This window comes from Pseudophryne corroboree, chromosome 9, assembly GCF_028390025.1.
Source record: "Pseudophryne corroboree isolate aPseCor3 chromosome 9, aPseCor3.hap2, whole genome shotgun sequence".
In the NCBI taxonomy this organism is placed as follows: Eukaryota; Metazoa; Chordata; class Amphibia; order Anura; family Myobatrachidae; genus Pseudophryne; species Pseudophryne corroboree.
Window position 1 is genome coordinate 456,707,188 of NC_086452.1, and position 26,589 is coordinate 456,733,776.

Sequence of the window (26,589 nt, forward strand, 5' to 3'; positions counted from 1 at the left end):
CTACATAGCATTCCCCGCTCACCATCTTCACAAATAACCCCAGATTCTATGTAACTATAAAGATCCCGGCTGCTAGAACAGGCTCCATACAATAGGCGACATTGAAAAAAAACCTGCTCTAAATTTAACGGTGCAATAAAAAAAAATGCAGTAACCCATAGCAACCAGGTATACGAATGCTTCCATTTTATTAACAGTGCTAGCAGGATGATTAGCTGCTATAGGTGGCTTGCAGAACTTTCTTTTTGGTCATCGTCAGAAATGTCCTATTATATTTTCATGTTTATGTTGCTATGGGAAACGGTCAGGATCCCGGCAGTTGAAATACCAACGGCAGCATCCCGACATCACATTTCAGCCCTAAAGAACACATATCATACAACATGTTACATTTTTTGAGTCTTGGGGGGTCATTCCGAGTTGATCGCTAGCTCCATTCGTTCGCTGCGCAGCGATCAGGCGAAAAAATCGGCACTTCTGCACATGCGGCGCAATGCGCACGTGTGTTGTACTATTACAACGAATGATGTAGTTTCACACAAGGTCTAGCGAAGCTTTTCAGTCGCACTGCTGGCCGCACAGTGATTGACATGAAGTGGTGAAGAGGGCGTTTCTGGGTGTCAACTGACCGTTTTCAGGGAGTGTTCGGAAAAACGCAGGCATGCCAGGAAAAACGCAGGCGTGGCTGGCCGAACGCAGGGCGTGTTCGTGATGTCAAAACAGGAACTGAATGGTCTGAAGTGATCGCAAGCGCTGAGTAGGTCTGAAGCTACTATGGAACTGCACAAAATTATTTTGTAGCCGATCTGCGATCAATTTGTTCGCACTTCTGCTAAGCTAAAATACACTCCCAGTGGGCGGCGGCATAGCGTTTGCACGGCTGCTAAAAACTGCTAGCGAGCGATCAACTCGGAATGATCCCCTAGAAACATTAGCATGTAACATCAGAAATATTCATGTAGCAGATACGTGACCTCTGTTGTTTACCAATATGTAAATTAATATTCATGAGTGTGTAGCCTATCAGTTTACTAGGGCCCAGTACATCATGACTATAAGTCAGATCTCATGAATATTAAGTCGCACCTCACGTAATACAAATGCCCACAGAGTAACGAGGTAGGTGACGCAGAAGCTAGACTAGAATACCAGACAATTAGTCAATCACACTTCCTGGGAATAATTATTATGTCATCAGGCATTGACGACAGAACGATAACATCCCCAATTTAATAGGAAAGACAGAACCTGCATGCCTGATTAGCATATGGCATTAAACATACAGGTGACATAAAATAACACAAGAGAGAATGAAATTAATCTTATACCCCTTTTACACCAAAAGCCCGGGTCTGACCCAGGATTTGGAACACGGTTCCAAGCCGGGTCAGACCTGGGACTCCCCCCATTTATACTGCAGTGCCGATCCGGGATATTCCCGGATCAGCACTGTTTACACTGCACCCGGGTGCAGGGCCGGCTCCAGGCCTACTAGCACCCTGTGCGAGAAAATGTAAAAGCGCCCCCTAACCCCTATGCGCGCGCCGAAGGCGCGCGCGCTTCGTGAAAAGTGGGCGTGGCCTCCTGGGAAAGTGGGTGTGGCCTCGTAACTTCATATTATTAAACTATAAATAAATATATTTTTTCACACCCCCTCTATGCACACAATTAGCAGCCTTATGCAGAACAGCCACAGTAGTGTTCCTTACACACAATGTCTCCAGTGTAGTGCCAGCTACACATGACATGCCCCGCAGCAGTGCCAGCTACACATGACATGCCCCTCAACAGTGCCAGCTACACACAATAGACCCCCAGCAGTGCCAGCTACACATGATAGTGTTCACGTTTTAGGGCAGGGTGCTGATCACAAGGAGGGCACATTTTTAAGTAAGGAGGGCAAAATGATGTACATACTGTAATACTTGGTGCTCCTCCACCCACATGCTGAAGCAGGGACAGTGCGCGCCGAAGGCGCGCAGCAAAAATTTAGGGCCGTTGCTTCGTGGGGAAGGTGCATGACCACAGAGTAGTGGCAATTCGCATTACACCACATAGTAGTGCAGCTAATACACATTGCACCAGGTAGAACCTCCTACACACTTTGCGCCAGGCAGAGCACGTTAGACACTTTGCGCCAGGCAGAGCACGATAGACACTTTGCGCCAGGCAGAGCACGATAGACACTTTGCGCCAGGCAGCGCACGATAGACACTTTGCGCCAGGCAGCGCACGATAGACACATTGCCTAGCCACAGATGCCTAGTAGATACACTACATGATATGCCCCCCAGCAGTGCCAGCTACACGTGACATGCCCCCCAGCAATGCCAGCTACACGTGACATACCCCCCAGCAGTGCCAGCTACACGTGACATGCCCCCCAGCAGTGCCAGATACATAAATGGCCACACAGTGCAGATATGCCCCCAGTGCCAGATACATAAATGCCCCCACAATGCCAGATACATAAATGACCACACAATGCCAGATACATAAGTGCCCCCACAGTGCCAGATGCATCAATGACCCCACAGTGCCAGATACATAACTGCCAGATACATAAATGCCCCCAGTGCCACAAAACATAAATGCCCCCACAGTGCCAGATAAATAAATGCCCGCCGTGCCACAAAACATAAAAGCCCCCACAGTGCAGATATGCCCCCACAGTGCCAGATACATAAATGCCCCCAGTGCCAGAAACATAAATGCCCCCACAGTGCAGATATGCCCCCACAGTGCCAGAAAATTAATGCCCCCACAGTGCAGATATGCCCCCACAGTGCCAGAAAAATAATGCCCCCACAGTGCAGATATGCCCCCACAGTGCCAGAAAAATAATGCCCCCACAGTGCAGATATGCCCCCACAGTGCCAGAAAAATAATGCCCCCACAGTGCAGATATGCCCCCACAGTGCCAGAAAAATAATGCCCACAGTGCAGATATGCCCCCACAGTGCCAGAAAAATAATGCCCCCACAGTGCCAGAAAAATAATGCCCCCACAGTGCAGATATGCCCCCACAGTGCCAGAAAAATAATGCCCCCACAGTGCCAGAAACATAATGCCCCCACAGTGCAGATATGCCCCCACAGTGCCAGAAAAATAATGCCCCCACAGTGCAGATATGCCCCCGTGCCAGAAAAATAATGCCCCCACAGTGCAGATATGCCCCCACAGTGCCAGAAAAACAATGCCCCCACAGTGCCAGAAAAATAATGCCCCCACAGTGCAGATATGCCCCCACAGTGCCAGAAAAACAATGCCCCCACAGTGCCAGAAAAATAATGCCCCCACAGTGCAGATATGCCCCCACAGTGCCAGAAAAATAATGCCCCCACAGTGCCAGAAAAATAAACGGCCCCACACAGTGCCAGACAGATTTTAACTTACCTGTCTGTCACTGACACTGCGGTGCTGCTGGGAGCCGGGAATACTGCTGTGGGCGGGCCGCGGACGGAGGAACAAAACTGTGTGCGCGCTATGCACGCTGCGCGGCGCCGGCGTCCAACGTCAGACGCCGGCGCCGCACAGCGCGCTGCATAGCGCGCACACAAGCGGCCGGGAGTCGGAGTCGGACACACAGAGGCTGGCTCCAGGCAGGAAAATGGCGGCCGCAGCGTGCGGCGCCCTGTAAGAGTGGCGCCCCGCGCGGCCGCTCTAGTCGAACATGCCTGGAGCCGGCCCTGCCCGGGTGCAGTGTCTTGTGGGCCGGCGCTTAGAGATGATGTCATCTCCAAGCACCGGGAAACACTGTAGACTGCTGCACCGGATCCTGAGCGGCGGTCACATGACCGCATCCCCTGTACGGAACATCTGGTCGCGTTAGAGTCTTGCTTACTAGTTACCAGCAGTGAGTAGTGTGTATTCCATTCCCTCTTATCAACAGACTCATACACTGAACTGTAAAATCCATTTTTTTATTTCTTGAATTTAGTTCCTATGTAAATGTATTTCTATCGCATGGATTGATTATGTGACAGGTTGATGGAACAGTTCTGTAACATATTTTTCCCGGATCCTGTCTGGGTTTCTGAGGACACATGAGCTTGATGTATTGGCCAGGACGAAATTTGCACCTATAAGCAGACAAGTCATTTGGAGGTTCTGTATGTGTGACTTTGATGGATAGACTCCTAACTCTCAGTTCTAGCAGCTGCAACATTGATTAAATCCTGGGAGTGTCCACTGGAAAAGTGGGGAATCACACACAGATGTAGAGTGCCAATCACACGCTGACATAGAGTGGGAAATCACACGGTGATGTACAGTTGAAAACCACACACGGATGTAGAGTGCGGAATTACTTCCGAATGTAGAGCGCAGAATCACACATGGGCCAGTATTTACTAAAAATCCGAGTCCCAATCCGGGAATTCACTAAGCAGAAAACTCGGCAGTGTCTGGTCTATTCATAATGGTTTGATTGGCAAAGTTCTGAAATACGAATGAATAGACCATCGGTCAAACGCGGCTGTTATTTCATACAATACGGGCATTCACTATTCATTCGTATTTGGGTGTTAGTCTCTGAGTGCTCAAGTGCGGGTCTATTTTTTTTCGATTCGTTAAAAAAAGCAGCAAAAAAATAGTCCTGCTTTTTCCAGTCGAGTTTGGATAACCATGCACGGATCAGTGAGATCTGTGCATGGTTATCTATGGGAAAGGGTCTGTTTAGCGTAAAAACAGAAAAAAAAATTGCGTGGGGTCCCCCCTCCTAAGCATAACCAGCCTCTGGCTCTTTGAGCCGGTCCTGGTTGAAAAAATATGGGGGGGAAAATGACAGGGGTTCCCCCATATTTCTTCAACCAGCACCGGGCTCTGCGCCTGGTCCTGGTTCCAAAAATACAGGGGACAAAAAGCGTAGGGGTCCCCCGTATTTTTGAAACCAGCACCGGGCTCCACTAGTCAGAGAGATAATACCACAGGCGGGGGACACTTTTATACTGGTCCCTGCGGCCCTGGCATTACATACCCAACTAGTCACCCCTGGCCGGGGTACCCTGGAGGAGTGGGAACCCCTTAAATCAAGGCCCCCCCCCCTCCAGCCACCCAAGGGCCAGGGGTGAAGCCCGAGGCTGTCCCCCCCATCTAAGGGCGGCGGATGGGGGGCTGATAGCCTTTTTAAAAAATGTGAATATTGTTTTTAGTAGCAGCACTATAAGTCCCAGCAAGCCTCCCCCACAAACTGGTACTTGGAGAACCACAAGTACCAGCATGCGGTGGAAAACCGGGCCCGCTGGTACCTGTAGTACTACTACTAAAAAAATACCCCAAAAAAATAGGACGCACACACCGTGAAAGTATAAGTTTATTACATACATGCACACCTCCATACATACATACTTACCTATGTTCCCACGAGGCTCGGTCCTCTTCTCCATGTAGAATCCTTGGGGTACCTGTGAATAAAATTATACTCACATAATTCAGGGAATCTTGTATTCTTTGTATAATCCACGTACTTGGCAAAACAAAAAAACGGAAATCCGACCACGCACTGAAAGGGGCCCCATGTTTACACATGGGACCCCTTTCCCCGACTTCCAGGACCCCCCTGACTCCTATCAAAGAGGGTCCCTTCTGCCAATCAGGGAGCGCCACGTCGTGGCACCCTCCTGATTGGCTGTGTGCTCCTGTAGTGTCTGTCAGGCAGCACACGGCAGAGATACAATGTAGCGCCTATGCGCTCCATTGTAGCCAATGGTGGGAACTTTGCGGTCAGCGGTTGACCGAAAGTAACCTCACCGCTGACCGCAAAGTTCCCACCATTGGCTACAATCGAGCGCATAGGAGCTACATTGTATCTGTGCCGTGTGCTGCCCGACAGACACTACAGGAGCACACAGCCAATCAGGAGAGTGCCACGACGTGGCGCTCCCTGATTGGCAGAAGGGACCCTCTTTGACATGAGTCAGGGGGGGTCCTGGCAGTCGGGGAAAGGGGTCCCATGTGTAAACATGGGACCCCTTTCAGTGCGTGGTCGGGTTTCCGTTTTTTTGTTTTGCCAAGTACGTGGATTATTACAAAAGGACACGACACACTGGATTTAGGTGAGTATAATTTTATTTTCAGGTACCCTGGAATCGCCGTCGAGACGTGGGCCGAGTCGGCATGTGAACATAGGTAAGTATGTGTGTGTCGGAATGTATGGAATAAAGTTGTACTTTCAAGGTGTGTGTGTGTCCTATTTTTATTTGGGTATTTTTTTTGCAGAAGAACTATAGGTACCAGCGGGCCCGTTTAACCCCCGCATGCTGGTACTTGTGGTTCTCCAAGTACCAGCTTGCGGGGGAGGCTTGTAGGGACTTGTAGTTCTTGTGCAAAAAACAATATTCTTTTTTTTTACACTTGGCTATCAGCCCCCCATCCGCAGCCCATGGATGGGGGGGACAGCCTCGGGCTTCACCCCTGGCCCTTGGGTGGCTGGAGGGGGGGACCCCTTGATTTAAGGGGTCCCCACTCCTCCAGGGTACCCCGGCCAGGGGTGACTAGTTAGTGATTTAATGCCAGGGCCGCAGGGACCTATATAAAAGTGTCCCCCGCCTGTGGCATTATCTCTCTGACTAGTGGAGCCCGGTGCTGGTTCAAAAAATACGGGGGACCCCTACGCTTTTTGTCCCCCGTATTTTTGCACCAGGACCAGGCGCAGAGCCCGGTGCTGGTTGATCAAATATGAGGGAACCCCTGTCAATTTTTCCCCCATATTTTTTCTACCAGGACAGGCTCAAAGAGCCCGAGGCTGGTTATGCTTAGGAGGGGGGACCCCACGCAATTTTTTCCAGATTCTTAAACACTTTAAAAACCTTTTTAAGGTACACAATGAAGCCCTGCACGGATCTCACAGACCTGGCCGGGATTCCTTGTGTTTTGTCAGGCAATGTTTTACTCATCACTCCCGTAAAACACTGCCTGATATTACAAATCACATCGACATCGGAAAAAACGATTGTGCAAAACTCGGCAGCTTAGTGAATGATCGTATCAGGATTCAAAAAGTTCCAGTAAAATGCACCCGATACCATTCGAGTTCAAACACCCTTCAAAACGGCCAAAACACGAATCTTTGTAAATATACCCCATGGATGTAGAGTGTGGAATCACACATGGATGTACAGTATAGTAGGGAATCACACATGGATTAAGAGTACAGAATAACATACGGATGTAGAGTGCGGAATCACACACGGATGTAGAGGGCAGAATCACACACGGATCACACAGATGTAGATTGCAAAATTACACACAGATCACACAGATATAGGCCCTCATTCCGAGTTGATCGCTCGGTAATTTTCATTGCATCGCAGTGAAATTCCGCTTAGTACGCATGCGCAATATTCGCACTGCGACTGCGCCAAGTAATTTAACAATGAAGATAGTATTTTTACTCACGGCTTTTTCTTCGCTCCGGCGATCGTAGTGTGATTGACAGGAAATGGGTGTTACTGGGCGGAAACACTGCGTTTTATGGGCGTGTGGATCAAAACGCTACCGTTTCCGGAAAAAACGCAGGAGTGGCCGGAGAAACGGGGGAGTGTCTGGGCGAACGCTGGGTGTGTTTGTGACGTCAAACCAGGAACGACAAGCAGTGAACTGATCGCAGATGCCGAGTAAGTCTGAAGCTACTCTGAAACTGCTAAGTAGTTTGTAATCGCAATATTGCGAATACATCGTTCGCAATTTTAAGAAGCTAAGATTCACTCCCAGTAGGCAGCGGCTTAGCGTGTGTAACTCTGCTAAAATCGCCTTGCGAGCGATCAACTCGGAATGAGGGCCATAGGCCCTCATTCCGAGTTGTTCGCTCGCTAGCCGCTTTTCGCAGCAGTACACACGCTAAGCCGCCGCCCTCTGGGAGTGTATCTTAGCCTAGCAGAATTGCGAACGAAGTATTAGCAATATTGCGAAAAGATTTTTCTGTGGAGTTTCTGAGTAGCTCGAGACTTACTCTTCCAGTGCGATCAGTTCAGTGCTTGTCGTTCCTGGTTTGACGTCACAAACACACCCAGCGTTCGCCCAGACACTCCCCCGTTTCTTCAGCCACTCCCGCGTTTTTCCAGAAACGGCAGCGTTTTTTCACACACTCCCATAAAACGGCCAGTTTCCGCCCAGAAACACCCACTTCCTGTCAATCACACTCCGATCACCAGAACGAAGAAAAAACCTTGTAATGCCGTGAGTAAAATACCAAACTTCTTAGCAAATTTACTTGGCGCAGTCGCAGTGCGAACATTGCGCATGCGCAATTAGCGGAAAATCGCTGCAATGCGAAGATAATTACCGAGCGAACAACTTGGAATGAGGGCCATAGACTGCAGAATCACACACGGATGTAGAGTGCGGAATCACACACGGATGTAGAGTGTGGAATCACACACAGATGAAGAGTGGAAAATCACACACGGATGAAGAGTGTGGAATAACACATGGATGAAGAGTGGGGAATCACACAGATGTAGACTGCGTAATCACACACAGATGTAGAGTGCGGAATCACACAAGGATGTAAAGTGAGGAATCACACACGGATGAAGAGTGTGGAATCACACACGGATGAAGAGTGGAGAATGACACACAGATGTAGAGTGCAGAATCACACACAGATGTAGAGTGCGGTATCACACAAGGATGTAGAGTGAGGAATCACACACGGATGAAGAGTGTGGAATCACACACGGATGCAGAGTGAAGAATCACACACAAATGTAGAGTGCGGAATCACACATGGATGTAGAGTGGGAAATAACACATGGTTGCAGAGAGGGGAATCACACAAGGATGAAGAGTGGGGAATCACACATGGATGCCGAGAATGGATTCACACATGGATGCAGCGTGGGGAATCACACATTGATGGAGAGTGTGGAATCACACACGGATGAAGAGTGGAGAATGACACACAGATGTAGAGTGCGGAATGACACATGGATGAAGAGAGGGTAATCACATATGGATGCAGAGTGGGGAATCACACATGAATGCAGAGTGGGGAATTACACATAGATGCAGAGTGGGGATCACACATGGATGTAGAGTGGAGAATCACACACAAATGTAGAGTGAGTGCGGAATCACACATGGATGTAGAGTGGGGAATCACACATGGATGCAGAGAGGGGAATGGCACACGGATGCAGAGTGGGGAATCACACACGCATATAGATTGGAGAATCACACACAAATGTAGAGTGTGGAATCACACATGGATGAAGAGAGGGGAATCACACACGGATGTACAGTGGAGAATCACACACAAATGTAGAGTGGGGAATCACACGGATGCAGAGTGGGGAATCACACACAAATGTAGAGTGTGGAATCACACATGGATGCAGAGTGGGGAATCACACACGGATGTACAGTGGAGAATCACACACAAATGTAGAGTGTGGAATCACACATGGATGCAGAGAGGGGAATCACACATGGATGCAGAGTGGGGAATCACACATGGATGCAGAGTAGGGAATCACACATGGATGCAGAGTGGGGAATCACACATGGATGTAGAGTGTGGAATCACACATGGATGCAGAGTGGAGAATCACACATGGATGCAGAGAGGGGAATCACACAAAGATGAAGAGTGGGGAATCACACATGGATGCAGAGAGGGGAATCACACATGGATGAAGAGTGCGGAATCACACATGGATTCAGAGTGGGGAATCACACACAAATGTAGAGTGTGGAATCACACATGGATGCAGAGTAGGGAATCACACATGGATGCAGAGTGGGGAATCACACATGGATGCAGAGTGGGGAATCACACATGGATAAAGAGTGGAGAATGACACACAGATGTAGAGTGGGGAATCACACACAAATGTAGAGTGAGTGCGGAATCACACATGGATGCAGAGTGGGGAATCACACATGGATGCAGAGTGGGGAATCGCACACGGATGAAGAGTGGAGAATGACACACAGATGTAGAGTGGGAAATCACATACAAATGTAGAGTGAGTGCAGAATCACACATGGATGCAGAGTGGGGATCACACATGGATGCAGAGTGGGGAATCACACATGGATGCAGAGTGGGGAATCACACATGGATGCAGAGTGGGGAATCACACGTGGATGTACAGTGGAGAATCACACACGGATGCAGAGTGGGAAATCACACATGGATGCAGAGTGGGGAATCACACGTGGATGCAGAGTGGGGAATCACACGTGGATGCAGAGTGGGGAATCACACACGGATGTACAGTGGAGAATCACACACGGATGCAGAGTGGGAAATCACACACGGATGCAGAGTGGGGAATCACACACGGATGCAGAGTGAGGAATCACACACGGATGCAGAGTGGGGAATCACACACGGATGTACAGTGGAGAATCACACATGGATGCAGAGTGGGGAATCACACACAGATGCAGAGTGGGGAATCACACGTGGATGCAGAGTGGGGAATCACACGTGGATGCAGAGTGGGGAATCACACATGGATGCAGAGTGGGGAATCACACACGGATGCAGAGTGGGAAATCACACATGGATGCAGAGTGGGGAATCACACGTGGATGCAGAGTGGGGAATCACACATGGATGCAGAGTGGGGAATCACACACGGATGCAGAGTGGGAAATCACACACGGATGCAGAGTGGGGAATCACACGTGGATGCAGAGTGGGGAATCACACATGGATGCAGAGTGGGGAATCACACACGGATGTACAGTGGAGAATCACACACGGATGCAGAGTGGGGAATCACACGTGGATGCAGAGTGGGGAATCACACATGGATGCAGAGTGGGGAATCACACACGGATGCAGAGTGGGAAATCACACATGGATGCACAGTGGGGAATCACACGTGGATGCAGAGTGGGGAATCACACATGGATGCAGAGTGGGGAATCACACACGGATGTACAGTGGAGAATCACACATGGATGCAGAGTGGAGAATCACACACGGATGCAGAGTGGGGAATCACACATGGATGCAGAGTGGGGAATCACACACGGATGTACAGTGGAGAATCACACACGGATGTACAGTGGAGAATCACACATGGATGCAGAGTGGGGAATCACACACGGATGTACAGTGGAGAATCACACACGGATGTACAGTGGAGAATCACACATGGATGCAGAGTGGGGAATCACACACGGATGTACAGTGGAGAATCACACACGGATGCAGAGTGGGGAATCACACAGATGCAGAGTGGGAAATCACACACGGATGCAGAGTGGGGAATCACACACGGATGCAGAGTGGGGAATCACACACGGATGCAGAGTGGGGAATCACACATGGACGTAGAGTGGGGAATCACACGTGGATGCAGTGTGGGGATTCACACATGGATGCAGAGTGGGGAATCACACACGGATGCAGAGTGAGGAATCACACATGGATGCAGAGTGAGGAATCACACACGGATGCAGAGTGGAGAATCACACATGGACGTAGAGTGGGGAATCACACAGATACAGAGTGGGGAATCACAGATGTATGTACAGTGTCTATACTCACACACTACATATTTATATTTGCCCTGTGTTACTCACCCTGAGTGTCTTCATACTCCGCCCAGTCCGGACACAGATTGTTCAGGTAATCTGCAGGACAAAATGAAGATAATGTAACAGGAAGTATGTACCGATCCCCAAAACATACCAAGAATCCCAGCTGTTCTTGTTTTACTTATTTCTCTGCAGAACTCGGACCTGAGGGTCCATGTTTTCCACATCTCCAGGATGCAATACTGACTGACACATTTTAAAAGCACCACGTGATATTACTTAACTTGTGATGCCATGGGGAAATCTGGAAAACATGGACTAGCCTGCCCCAATGCACATTCTGTCCCACCAACTTCTCTGATTGACTCGCCACTTAACCACACCCCCAGTCACGCCGCTCAACTGCCCGTCATGTTATACAGCAGAGACAATCATCGATAATCATCACCACAATGGGTTCATGCCATCGATGTTAAATACTGACACCACCATTGACGGGAACCATAGATGATTAACCCTTCGAAGGTCATCCCTAATAGCCACTAACTTTTGTCAACATGGACTCCAAATGTCAAATATATCACCCATTATTATTCTTTACTTCACAAATGGTTCTATAATGTACGAGTTTTCATTATAAGACCTTGGAGGGTCCTGGGCGTTACTCGCTGAATTCACTCACGTGCAAAAATGAGGGACAAACTGACGGCACTCAGGGACATTCAAATAGAGGTGAGTGGGCTGACTCCTATGTATGGGGGCGGAACGAACTGCGCAGATGTTGCGGTTAGTAAACAACACTTTGTGACATTAAACATTTTCCAAGCATAATAAAAAATGAAAGGCAGCTAAAAGAATCGTTAAATAATTAATAGTTCCCGAGTTCAAGTTAAGTTTAGGGCCCTAAGAAGAAGTCGTGTTTCTTGTGACTAATTATTTAGAGACATTTAGCTATTTGTTTTGGAGAACAATAACGAATCTGCCATTGTCAGGCCCACAGGACGCTACTATTAGACAGTCTGATGATGTTTTTTATTTTGTTTTGTATTATTGTGTTTTCTTTTTGAATTCCTCCCAGAGAAGCAGAATATTAAAAGTTGGGTTTGGAAAGTACAGTTTGATTTCATCAAAGTGTAAAATAACACGAACGTCAGAAGGAAGCCAACAAAGCGCCACATCTCCCGCCTGGAGAGTACGGCGTCGCAAAGTAATAATATATAGATGACATATTTTTTATTAGAAATCAGAATCCGGTGCTGCGCTGACAGAGTCAGACGGCGTCTCGTACTGTGAGTCGGTGATCGCTAGTGGAGCGATATTACCTTACTCAGTCGTCAGAGGAGCGGCTGGTGGAATACAGTTCTTCAAGATGATTTCAGACAGCTTTAAATCCATTACTGTCAGAGACAGGCGGATCCCGGGGGTAATCGCAGCTCGCAGCCTCCGCTTTAGTCCATTTATGTTTATATAAAAATCATCAGTTCGTCGCCCCTCTACAGCGCAGACGGCTTTTATTTGTAATGCTGTCTGCTGAGCATTAATGGTTTACGCAATACGGCAAATAGGCTTCAAGTGGAACTGTCTCCGTGTATTATAATATCAATATAATTTATAATAGATCAATTCTATTAATGCTACTACTACATGTCACATGGGTGTCGCAGTTTTATGGCTACATGTAGGTGTTGGGTCTGGGGACGGGTGATCAACAATCACAGGGCCTGAGAGAGGAGCTGCCCTCAGCCTTCCAGTGTATACCCGGCGGCTGCAGAGAGGAGCAGCCCTCAGCCTGCCAGTATATACCCAGCAGCTGCAGAGAGGTACAGCCCTCAGCCTGCCAGTATATACCCAGCGGCTGCAGAGAGGAGCAGCTTTCAGCCTGCCAGTATATACCCAGCGGCTGCAGAGAGGTACAGCCCTCAGCCTCCAAGTATATACCCAGCGGCTGCAGAGAGGAGCTGCCCTCAGCCTTCCAGTGTATACCCAGCGGCTGCAGAGAGGAGCAGCCCTCAGCCTCCCAGTGTATACCCAGCGGCTGCAGAGAGGTACAGCCCTCAGCCTCCAAGTATATACCCAGCGGCTGCAGAGAGGAGCTGCCCTCAGCCTTCCAGTGTATACCCAGCGGCTGCAGAGAGGAGCAGCCTTCAGCCTGCCAGTATATACCCAGCGGCTGCAGAGAGGTACAGCCCTCAGCCTCCAAGTATATACCCAGCGGCTGCAGAGAGGAGCTGCCCTCAGCCTTCCAGTGTATACCCAGCGGCTGCAGAGAGGAGCAGCCCTCAGCCTCCCAGTGTATACCCAGCGGCTGCAGAGAGGAGCTGCCCTCAGCCTCCCAGTGTATACCCAGCGGCTGCAGAGAGGAGCAGCCCTCAGCCTCCCAGTGTATACCCAGCGGCTGCAGAGAGGAGCAGCTCTCAGCCTCCCAGTATATACCCAGCGGCTGCAGAGAGGAGCAGCTCTCAGCCTCCCAGTGTATACCCAGTAGCTGCAGAGAGGAGCAGCCCTCAGCCTCACAGTATATACCTAGTGTTCCTTCTAGGCTGTTTCAGCAGGGTGCTGCACCCTGCCCTTTTTCAGTGCACCCTGCAGGACCATAAATCACCCCCTTGTATACAGAATGCAGCAGTCAGAATGCATGTTACAATGTTGTCGTCTACTCCTTGCCCACCTCTGAAATTGGAACACAATTTCTATCCTTTAGCCAACTGGATGGCAGAGGAGGCACTGTAAATAACACAGCACTCTGATAAAGAGGGAAAGAACAGGGTAAGCAGTGAGCATGTACTGCTTACAGTATTTCCCTAGTAGAACAGACTTTTTTTTTTTCCTATATATTTTAACCAATTGTTTAACTTTTCTGTTTTATAACACATACGGATTATAACTACTTCAGCACTGGAAAAGACATTTATACGGTATTATCTACTTATGTATATGCTACAGCCGATCTTTCAAGAAGACTGGACATATACAGTGTGTTTCTCAGTACAGATGTGATGTTAGGTGTCTTATATGTATGCATAGGTATATGATTTACTAAGGGCAAAATGTATGTACAAAAACTATAAACATATGCGCTATGCTTTGTGCGCAAAGCGTCACATCAAAAATGTGCCCCTCAAAATAAAAATGTGCCCTCTTCAATGCTCAGCACCCTGCCCTAAAAAAATCCTAGAGTGAACACTATATACCCAGTGGCTGCAGAGAGGCGCAGCCCTCAGCCTCCCAGTGTATACCCAGTGGCTGCAGAGAGGAGCAGCCCTCAGCCTCCCAGTGTATACCCAGCAGCTGCAGAGAGGAGCAGCCCTCAGCCTCCCAGTGTATACCCAGCAGCTGCAGGGAGGAGCAGCCCTCAGCCTCCAAGTGTATACCCAGCAGCTGCAGAGAGGAGCTGCCCTCAGCCTCCCAGTGTATACCCAGCAGCTGCAGAGAGGAGCAGCCCTCAGCCTCCCAGTGTATACCCAGTGGCTGCAGAGAGGAGCTGCCCTCAGCTTCCCAGTATATACCCAGCGGCTGCAGAGAGGAGCTGCCCTCAGCCTCCAAGTATATACCCAGCGGCTGCAGAGAGGAGCATCCCTCAGCCTCCCAGTATATACCCAGCGGCTGCAGAGAGGAGCATCCCTCAGCTTCCCAGTATATACCCAGCGGCTGCAGAGAGGAGCAGCCCTCAGCCTCCCAGTATATACCCAGCGGCTGCAGAGAGGAGCTGCCCTCAGCCTCCCAGTGTATACCCAGCGGCTGCAGAGAGGAGCAGCCCTCAGCCTCCCAGTGTATACCCAGGGGCTGCAGAGAGGAGTAGCCCTCAGCCTCCCAGTGTATACCCAGCGGCTGCAGAGGGGAGCTGCCCTCAGCCTCCCAGTGTATACCCAGCGGCTGCAGAGAGGAGCAGCCCTCAGCCTCCCAGTATATACCCAGCGGCTGCAGAGAGGAGCAGCCCTCAGCCTCCCAGTATATACCCAGCGGCTGCAGAGAGGAGCTGCCCTCAGCCTCCCAGTGTATATACCCAGCGGCTGCAGAGAGGGGCAGCCCTCAGCCTCCCAGTGTATACCCAGCGGCTGCAGAGAGGAGCAGCCCTCAGCCTCCCAGTATACCCAGTGGCTGCAGAGAGGAGCAGCCCTCAGCCTCCCAGTGTATACCCAGAGGCTGCAGAGAGGAGCAGCCCTCAGCCTCCCAGTATATACCCAGCGGCTGCAGAGAGGAGCATCCCTCAGCCTCCCAGTATATACCCAGTGCTGCAGAGAGGAGCTGCCCTCGGCATCCCAGTATATACCTAGCGGCTGCAGAGAGGAGCAGCCCTCAGCCTCCCAGTATATATCCAGCGGCTGCAGAGAGGAGCAGCTCTCAGCCTCCCAGTGTATACCCAGCGGCTGCAGAGGGGAGCAGCCCTCAGCTTCCCAGTATATACCCAGCGGCTGCAGAGAGGAGCAGCTCTCAGCCTCCCAGTATATACCCAGCAGCTGCAGAGAGGAGCAGCTCTCAGCCTCCCAGTATATACCCAGCAGCTGCAGGGAGGAGCAACCATCGGGGAAATTCATTGCAATGTCCCAATAATGGATGGTCCGATAAAAAACCTGGACTGTAATGGCGGAGTTTGTAAAACTCTACCGTGAAGTGAAGATGTTGTTACCGACAGCAACTAATCAAATGTCGGCATTCATTATAAAACTGTACAAGGAATAACATATTGGGGTATATATTTACTAAGTGGATTTGGAACGACATTAATATTAAATGCAAAACTTGTCTGGCTTTGCATTTAATATTGTTGTTGATTTTATTCCAGCATCAAGAACTACAGAACGCTATACAGCTAAAAAGTCGCTGCTTAGTAAATATTCCCCACAGAATCTGATCATGTCTTTTGGCGAAACCTACTTTTCCACACAGTTAGGTCGCATCATTCATAAATACCCCTCCTATTCCCCACTGTGCAGTCCCTATACCTGTCAGAGATACTGTTAATCAATCCTAAACCTAAAGTAAAATATTCCATGTAGCCGCACCGTTCCAGGCAGCCCAAAGTGTAATCATCAGGGGTGGAGGGGAGTAGTGGCAGGGGTGAGTGAGAGTAATGGCAGGGGTGAGTGAGAGTAGTGGCAGGGGTAAGTGGGAGTAGCGGCAAGGGTGAGTGAGAGTAGTGGCAGGGGTGGAGGGGAGCAGTGGCAGGGGTGAGTGAGAATAGTGGCAGGGGTGGAGGGGAGTAGTGGCAGGGGTGAGTGAGAGTAGTGGCAGGGGTGGAGGGGAGTAGTGGCATGGGTAAGTGAGAGTAGTGGCAGGGGTAAGTGAGAGTAGTGGCAGGGGTGAGTGAGAGTAGTGGCAGGGGTGAGTGAGAGTAGTGGCATGGGTGAGTGGGAGTAGTGGCAAGGGTGAGTGAGAGTGGTTGCAGGAGTGAGTGAGAGTAGTGGCAGGGGTGAGTGGGAGTAGTCGCAGGGGTGAGTGAGAGTAGTGGTAGGGGTGAGTGAGAGTAGTGGCAGGGGTGAGTGAGAGTAGTGGCAGGGGTGGAGGGGAGTAGTGGCAGGGGTGAGTGGGAGTAGTGGCAGGGGTGGAGGGGAGTAGTGGCAGGGGTGAGTGGGAGTAGCGGCAGGGGTGAGTGAGAGTAGGGGCAGGGGTGAGTGAGAGTGGTGGCAGGGGTGAGTGAGAGTAGTGGCAGGGGTGAGTGAGAGTGGTGGCAGGGGTGAGTGAGAGTAGTGGCAGGGGTGTTGACGGTATCTTGGGCTGCCCTAATATGATAAATCTGGACAGACGCTACGTGACAGTCACACTTATCGCCTTTTATATGCTACTGTGAAAGTAATACACCCATTTACCAAACAAGAACAGACACAGTTATGTCAGTTTCTGCAAATATAAGAAAGGGGCTGAACCAGGAAAAAATTAATTTGCAGCCTGCGACCAGGAAGAAATTCATTTCCGCCTCTGCAATGTTAGATTTTTGGCAGCCTGATGTGGGGATTTTTCTGCTGAACTGAATGTAGTCACCCTCTATGTTCCTTTTCCATTCCGTAAGACATACCTAGGGCAGTAACGAGGGTTGTGTGACCGATGCTGACACCCAGGGCACAATGCCAAGGGGAGGGTGGGGGGGGGGGCACACTGTCACTTTCCTGATAGTACTTTTTTGCAGGCTGAGTGCCTAGAGTTGCACCTTGCTACCTGTAAAGGCATAGCGCACATCCACATGACTCATCCGGCCCCAATTTCCTAGCGAAGTTCTGTGATGTCATGACTCATGTGTGCCAGGGGTTGGGAGTGCCAGCCCTGGGCACCCTTGTACTCTGCTAGTCTGGAAGTGCATTTTAACTGTTCCGATTTTGGCATGACGGAGATTACACTATAGTGGGTGGTGCTTTGCTCAAAGTGGGTGGTGCTTCACCCAAAGTGGGTGTGGCTGAATAGATAATGGACATGTTTGGACGGATCAGGGCAGAACGGTGTTACAGTAGATGCTGCTGTTCTAACAATAGAGACAGACAAGGACTGACAGGCTTGTACACTTGCTGTATAGAAGCAGTGGGTGGATTGGCTGACGTCCACAGAGGCGGGGCCTGTGAAGTCACAGTAATTTAAAATCCTGATGAGTCAGCTTTTACCTGTATCAGATCCCATTAGCACTCGGTCATAAAGATGTGGGAGGAGCTTAATGAAGCGAGGGGGGGGGGGGGTTAACTGCATGTTAAGCTCATTGTTTCTCACCTGTTAGAATCATGTTATACTGGAAAATTCTCTGCACCACTTTCACCAGTTCGTGTTTGACACTGGACTGCCCACGCTGGAAGTTCCTCTGCTCTCCGGAAGAAAGAAACACTCAGTTTTAGTGTTACCCAAAGCCTGCAGTATGTCTGACCCCACCAAAACAGCACCGTCATAAGTCAGAAAGATGAACAACGTGTTTAGTAAAAGCAGCAAGAGGGTGCATATAAGACAATACACTACAACGTCATCTGAAGATGGACAAGTATCTACACTTGAATATTAAGTTTTCATATGTGTTATTTTGATGACATCATATCCCAGGACAATGGGAATAAATAATCCTGCCTGATATAAATGTGCGGACCAGAGAAGAGAAGCCAGAGCAATACACACAGCGAATTTAGGCCCTCATTCCGAGTTGTTCGCTCGCTAGCAGTTTTCAGCAGCCGTGCAAACGCTAAGCCACCGCCCACTGGGAGTGTATTTTAGCTTAGCAGAAGTGCGAACGAAAGGATCGCAGAACGGCGGCAAACTTTTTTTGTGCAGTTTTAGAGTAGCTCAATACCTACTCAGTGCTTGCGATGACTTCAGACTGTTCAGTTCCTGTTTTAACGTCACAAACACGCCCTGCGTTCACCCAGCCACGCCTGCGTTTTTTCAGTCACGCCTGTGTTTTTCCGAACACTCCCTGAAAACGGTCAGTTGACACCCAGAAACGCCCTCTTCCTGTCAATCACTCTGCGGCCACCAGTGTGACTGAAAAGCTTCGCTAGACCCTGTGTGAAACTACATCGTTCGTTGCAAAAGTACGACGCGCATGCGCATTGCGCCGCATACGCATGCGCAGAAGTGCCGTTTTTTTGCCTGATCGCTGCACAGCGAACGAATGCAGCTAGCGATCAACTCGGAATGACCCCCTTAGTAAATGTTGCAAGAAGTCATGTACTAAAGTATAAATTTAATATAGAAATCAGTTGAACATTACATATATATTTCTGCAAACATTGATGTATTTGTACATTCAGCAGCCAGACCCTGCCTCCCCCCAAGTACTTACACACCAAACAAAAGGGACACCCCCCACCCCCCACGTCTGACAGTCGCTATTTGTCATCTCAGTAAAACTGCATTTTCTGCAGCGTTGCACAATGAATGCGATCTAATAAGCAGCGTAGACCCTGACGCATCACTCCAGGGGGCAGTGCTGTATAGTGGGACACAGCTGGCCAAATGCTGCTGCAGGATTAATGCATTACTCTCTCATTAGGGGTGTCACTGATAAAGTGTACCTGTCACCTATATACAGCGCAGGCAGCCACCATTGTGGGCTGATCCCTACACAACGGAGCCGGATAACTCACTAGGGACCAGAGAGATCAGAGGTTCGGCCAACAAACTGTCTTACACCACTGCGAATAGGTACAGGTTGAGTATCCCATATCCATATATTCCGAAATACGGAATATTCCGAAATACGGACTTTTTTGAGTGAGAGTGAGATAGTGAAACCTTTGTTTTTTGATGTCTCAATGTACACACACTTTGTTTAATACACAAAGTTATTAAAAATATTGTATTAAATGACCTTCAGGCTGTGTGTATAAGGTGTATATGAAACATAAATGAATTGTGTGAATGTAGACACACTTTGGTTAATGCACAAAGTTATAAAAAATATTGGCTAAAATGACCTTCAGGCTGTGTGTATAAGGTGTATATGTAACATAAATGCATTCTGTGCTTAGATTTAGGTCCCATCACCATGATATCTCACTATGGTATGCAATTATTCCAAAATACGGAAAAATCCCATATCCAAAGTACTTCTGGTCCCAAGCATTTTGGATAAGGGAGACTCAACCTGTATTTACTTACCACTGCTATGCGGCTGCGCATGTCACTGATAATAACAGTACCCAAAATCTTGTACCCTGCACCCAGTGATGATAGCGCAATACCCTCCTTAATATCAGGCGATACTGCATCTGTAACCAGACGGAATCTCAGACAAAGGGGCTAATTCAGACCTGATCGCAATTGTGCGTTTTGGCACAGCGGGCGATCAGGTCTGAACTGTGCATGCGCCGCAGTGCGCCTGCGCATGCCAGAGATGCTATCGGCATCTCAGCCCAGCGATCGCCTCTGACTGATTGACAGGCAGAGGCGGTCGCTGGGCGGGAGGGGGCGGGCTGGTTGGCGTTAGGCCGCCGTTTTGGGGGCGCGGTCCGGGCAACGGGTGTGGTATGGAAGGTAGATAGTAACTAGGTAGACAGTGTCTAGGTCGACCACTATTGGTCGACAGTAACTAGGTCGACAGGGTCTCTAGGTCGAGAGGGTCTTTAGGTCGACGGGTTCTAGGTCGACAGGTGAAAAGGTCGGCATGAGTTTTTTATGTTTTTTGGTATCGTTTTCTTCGTAGAGTGACCGGGAACCCCAATTAGCGCACCGTGTCCCCTCGCATGGCGCGCTTTGCTACTGCTTTGCTCGGCACAGATTACCGCTCCAATCGTAGTCCACGTAGATCGTTAAGTATGAAAAGGTTAAAAAAAAGAAAAAAATTGTGAAAAACTCATATCGACCTTTTGACCTGTCGACATAGAACATGTCGCCCTAGAGACCCTGTCGACCTAGTTACTGTCGACCAATAGTGGTCGACCTAGATAGTGTCGACCTAGTTACTGTCAACCTAGAGGCCGGATCCCCCGGGCAACGCAGCTGCTGAGAGCGATGGGTAGCTCCCTGCCAGCGCACAGGAGCTGCGCTGGTAGGGAGCTACTCTTCAGGTACAAAAGCATCGCCACTGCGCAATGCTTTTGTACCTGTGCGGGGGGAGGGGAGGGCCAGACATGCAGGGCGGAGTAGCCCTGTGCTGGGCATCCCCCCGCATGTCAGGGTGGCTGATTGTAGCCATGCAAAGTTTTTCACGGCTACGATCAGGTCTGAATTAGGCCCATGATCCTCTTATAGTGGCAGAATGCGGATAGCCCACCAGCTATGTGTCGCTGAGCTCCACCCCACCAACGTCGCTGTCCAAAAGCACCTTTTTCTAAAGCTGATGATCACCTTTAAAGAAAATTGTAAGATGCTACTAGATTATTTTGGGAATGCTCCCATGTTCTTTCCCATTTCCTTTTTACTGAGAAATGTATAAATTAAAATATATGTGCAAATAGGGGAAACCCTTTGTTTTTTTAGGGAGCGCAGTACCTAATCATGGCCTATAGGTGTCACTGTTTTTACATGAAAAGACACAGTCACAGGCCCTCATTCCGAGTTGTTCGCTCGCTAGCTGCTTTTAGCAGCTTTGCACACGCTAAGCCGCCGCCTACTGGGAGTGAATATTAGCTGTGCAGAATTGCGAACGAAAGGTTCGCAGAATTGCGAATAGAATAGCGATTAGAAATTTCTTTGCAGATTCCGAGTAGCTCGAGACTTACTCTGCCACTGCGATCAGTTCAGTCCTTTTCGTTCCTGGTTTGACGTCACACACACGCCCAGCGTTCGCCCAGACACTCCCCCGTTTCTCCAGACACTCCCGCGTTTTTCCCTGAAACGCCTGCGTTTTTTCACACACACCCATAAAACGGTCAGTTTCCGCCCAGGAACACCCACTTCCTGTCAATCACACTCCGATCACCAGAACGATGAAAAAACCTTGTTACGCTGTGAGTAAAATACCAAACTTCTTTGCCAATTTACTTGGCGCAGACGCACTGCGAACATTGCGCATGCGCAGTTTGCGACTTATCGCACCAATGCGAAAAAAAAGAACGAGCGAACAACTCGGAATGAGGGCCACAGTGGGGTAAATTAGAACAAGTGATGTTGCCCGTAGCAACCAGATTCTATCTATTATCTTCTAGAAGCAGCTAGATAAATGTTAAATAGAATCTGATTGGTTGCTATGAGCAACATCACCAGGTCTAAAAAGCTCCCACCTTAGTAAATTTACCCCACTGACTAAATGCAAAAGGTGTCCTGTCATGTTATCTGTGCAGAAACAGGTTTCATTGTGCAGCATGTGGAGTGATATAGGATAATAATAATAATAATAATAATAATACTAACAATAATAATAATAATAATACTCACTGAACCATGATAAGGAATTTACTGATCTATATATTTAACGTATATATGAATAAATGGCTTTTAGAACGTACCTCAAAGTCTCTCACTACTGCGGCGACTCGGGGGGATTTGAGGCTGCAATCATCAAGGGCACCCGTAGTCTTGTCGAACGCAACGATAAAGGCGATATGGTGCTGGAACCTGGATTGCCGACTTAAGAACACATCAGCGATTTTTGGATTTTCTTCCCTGTATACAGAGGTAGAACGTAACAAGTAACTTTTGCCGGCTGTATTGCGTGCAATTCCCATTTTACAATTAATATCATTTATATATTTGTATAATTCCTACGAGGTGAAATGCAACAAGAGGAGCAGTTGCCCATAGCAACCATTAAAACTTCTACTTATTATTGTATAGAACGTACTTGATAAATGCTAGCTCAGAGCTGATTGGACAACCTCTCGGTGACTTCTAATATCCACGTATTTCTCACCACAGCTACATTAAGTAACCAGTCTTTGTGCCAGAATTAGCAAACGTTACCCAGAGTACAATGGGGTAGGGGAAGGAGGGGCTCACCAATGTTGTATCCTCTGCTCCAGCTCTTCCTGGACCTCTTCATGTAATAAATAGATGTATTCCAGCTGGCTTAGCCCATGTCGTAGTCTCAGCTCTTCCTCCTCGTCTTCCTCTTCACTGCCGAGCTCCCTGAGCACTGACGAGTGGAATTCCTGCAAAATAACATCCCGGATTATTAATAACACGGTAACTTGTAACACAGCCCCAATGTCTGCTTCTACCGTGTCCGTGAGGTTACAGGTCACAGGTGATCAATGTACTGATATCGGAGCATTACTGTAAGCAGAACTGTCTGTCACAATCACTTATCATCTTCTAATTCACTCGCACAATAAAACATTCCTATGGCGTCTGCAACTCATTTTCCACAACTGGGAAACCACATGTGATAAACAGTGAAAAGATTGGAGAAGTAGATAGGTTGCTCTAGGCAACTTCATCACTGGTCCACTGCCTGATACATCTTTCTCACCAACTCTTAGTGCTTTTGGTTTCATAAACATAGGAAGGAGACAAACCAAGCAGGCAATCTTGCAGTTTAAGCTAAAATGTACCAGCATTCATCATGCTCCGGAAAGCAAAACTATATTACAATATTGCAGCAAGTGTCCTCCATCGGCAAACAGCATTGACGTAGTCCTAGGGACGGTATAACTCCCCATCACATCCTGCATTGCAATTACTACGCTGCATTGGGTGAACCCATTTATCCTAGCCAAAACGGGGGGCTCTGTGGATGCAACTCAGGGTTATAGAGCACTGCGGTCTGACACAACACGGTAACCCTAACCACAGTGCTACATAATAAAGACTAACAAGACTGAATTCCTATTACAATGTTGTTAGCGTTAATAAAACATTAGAAACTGCATATAAACAACTGCAATGCAAAGCGGAAAGGAGAAATAAGAAGAAGAAACTCAGCAGGGTCAGCAGCTGATCAGGACGTGCATCAGAGATGCCAGTCCGCATATTGGGGGTCATTCCGAGTTGTTCGCTCGTTGCCGATTTTCGCAACGGAGCGATTAATGCGAAAATGCGCATGCGCATGGTACGCAGTGCGCATGCGCTAAGTATTTTAGCTCAAAACTTAGTAGATTTACTCACGGCAGAACAAAGAATTTTCATAGTTGAAGTGATTGACAGGAAGTGGGTGTTTCTGGGCGGATACTCAGCGTTTTCACGGCGTTTGCGGAAAAACGCAGGCGTGCCAGGGAAAAATGCGGGGGTGGCTGGAGAAACGGGGGAGTGTCTGGGCGAACGCTGGGTGTGTTTGTGACGTCAAACCAGGAACGAAAAGGACTGAGCTGGTCGCAATGGCAGAGTAAGTCTGGAGCTACTCAGAAACTGCGGGGTAATCGTTACGAGAAAATTAGCGAATCGTTCGTTCGCAATTCTGCTATGCGAAGATACACTCCCAGTAGGCGGCGGCTTAGCGTGTGCAATGCTGCTAAAAGCAGCTAGCGAGCGAACAACTCGGAATCACCCCCATTGGGCCTAATTCAGACCTGATCGTAGCAGCAAATTTGTTAGCAGTTGGTAAAACCATGGCCCTCATTCCGAGTCGTTCGCTCGGTATTTTTCATCGCATCGCAGTGAAATTCCGCTTAGTACGCATGCGCAATATTCGCACTGCGACTGCGCCAAGTAATTTTACAATGGAGATAGTATTTTTACTCACGGCTTTTTCATCGCTCCGGCGATCGTAGTGTGATTGACAGGAAATGGGTGTTACTGGGCGGAAACAGGCCGTTTTATGGGCGTGCGGGAAAAAACGCTACCGTTTCCGGAAAAAACGCAGGAGTGGCCGGGGAAACGGGGGAGTGTCTGGGTGAATGCTGGGTGTGTTTGTGACGTCAAACCAGGAACGACAAGCACTGAACTGATCGCAGATGCCGAGTAAGTGTGGAGCTACTCTGAAACTGCTAAGTAGTTTGTAATCGCAATATTGCGAATACATCGTTCGCAATTTTAAGATGCTAAGATACACTCCCAGTAGGCGGCGGCTTAGCGTGAGCAACTCTGCTAAAATCGCCTTGCGAGCGATCAACTCGGAATGAGGGCCCATGTGCACTGCAGGTGGGGCAGATATAATGTGCAGAGAGTTAGGGTGTGTTCAAATTGAAATCTAAATTGCAGTGTAAAAATAAAGCAGACAGTATTTACCCTGCACAGAAACAATATAACCCAGCCAAATCTAACTCTCTCTGCACATGTTATATCTGCCCCACCTGCAGTGCACATAGGGGGTCATTCCGAGTTGATCGCACGTAGCAACTTTTTGCTGCTCGTGCGATCAACTAGACGCCGCCTATGAGGGAGTGTATTTTAGCATAGCAGGGCTGCAATCACTTGTGCAGCCCTGCTATGCTAAAAAAGTTTTGTGCAGAACAAGACCAGCCCTGCAGTTACTTACCCGGTGCGATGTATCCAGCGATAAAGGTCCCAGCTGTGACGTCAGACATCCACCCTCCAAACGCCTGGACACACCTGCGTTCGGATCTCTCCGCCCAGAACGCCTCCCCGCTGTCAATCTTCTTGCGATCGCGCTAGCGATCACTTTCTTTTCTCTTCTGGTCGTTGCCCGGCGACGACTGTCACTGGGCAACGGCGCATGTGCGCATTGCGGGCGCCGCGCATGCACATTTCCGACCCGTTCGCACCGCAGCGATGAACCGCTGTGTGCGAATGGGTCGGAATGACCCCCATGGTTTTGCCCATCTGCTAACAAATTTGCTGCTACAATCAGGTCTGAATTAGGGGGGTGGTTCCGAGTTGTTCGCTCGTTATTTTTTTTCGCTACGGAGCGATTAGTCGCAAACTGCGCATGCGCAATGTACGCAGTGCGCCTGCGCCAAGTAAATCAGCACAAAAGTTTGGTATTTTACTCACGGCGTAACAAAGTTTTTTCATCGTTGAAGTGATCGGAGTGTGATTGACAGGAAGTGGGTGTTTCTGGGCGGAGACTGTCCGTTTTCTGGGAGTGTGCGGAAAAACGCAGGCGTTTCAGGGAAAAACGCGGGAGTGGCTGGCCGAACGCTGGGTGTGTTTGTGACGTCAAACCAGGAATGAAACTGACTGAACTGATCGCTATTTGTGAGTAGGTCTGGAGCTACTCAGAAACTGCTAAGAAATTTCTATTCGCAATTCTGCTAATCTTCCGTTCGCAATTCTGCTACGCTAAGATTCACTCCCAGAGGGCGGCGGCCTAGCGTGTGTATTGCTGCTAAAACCTGCTAGCGAGCGAACAACTCGGAATCACCCCCTAGGCCCATTGTAACTCTATAGAAGGCTTTCTTGTTATATGTGCTCTCGGATCTGTATATTATGTCTCCATTCATAGTGCTGACATGAGTGGCGGGCACGGCCATTCTACTTACCATTTATCTAGCTGCTTCTACCAGATAATAGATATAATCTGATTGGTTGCTATGGGCAACATCACCAGTTCTAAAAATCTCCCACCTTAGTAAATTTACCCCTAGCTGTGTGTGCAATCTGTACAGCACTGCGGATCCCTCGTGGCTCCCCATAAATACAGGATAATAATAATAATAACTCCTAGTAACGAGAATGATGACGATGTCTTATGGGGGCTCTGGTGCAGCCCTAGGAATAAACAATCCCCCCTAACGTCTCATCAGGAACACAAGTTATCTAGAACTAGAACAATGAGCTACCATCACCGGGGTGGCTACATAACCCCATCCCTGGAGGCAGTGTATCTGAGGTTGGGGGAGATGTATC

The 26,589-nt window shown here is 48.9% G+C and overlaps 1 protein-coding gene across 4 annotated transcripts in view; it reads right to left on the reverse strand.

Moving 5' to 3' along the window:
• The window catches only part of FGD5 (FYVE, RhoGEF and PH domain containing 5), a 244,466-nt gene that overhangs the window by 41,986 nt on the left and 175,891 nt on the right, over window positions 1-26,589 (reverse strand). For all 4 annotated transcript variants that reach the window (XM_063941238.1, XM_063941236.1, XM_063941235.1 and 1 more), the window contains exons 6-9: window positions 22,843-22,994; window positions 22,353-22,509; window positions 18,190-18,277; window positions 11,542-11,592 (exon numbers count right to left, since the gene is read on the reverse strand). In XM_063941238.1, coding sequence (XP_063797308.1) covers window positions 11,542-11,592; window positions 18,190-18,277; window positions 22,353-22,509; window positions 22,843-22,994 — 448 coding nt within the window. The remainder of the gene's footprint in view (window positions 1-11,541; window positions 11,593-18,189; window positions 18,278-22,352; window positions 22,510-22,842; window positions 22,995-26,589) is intronic.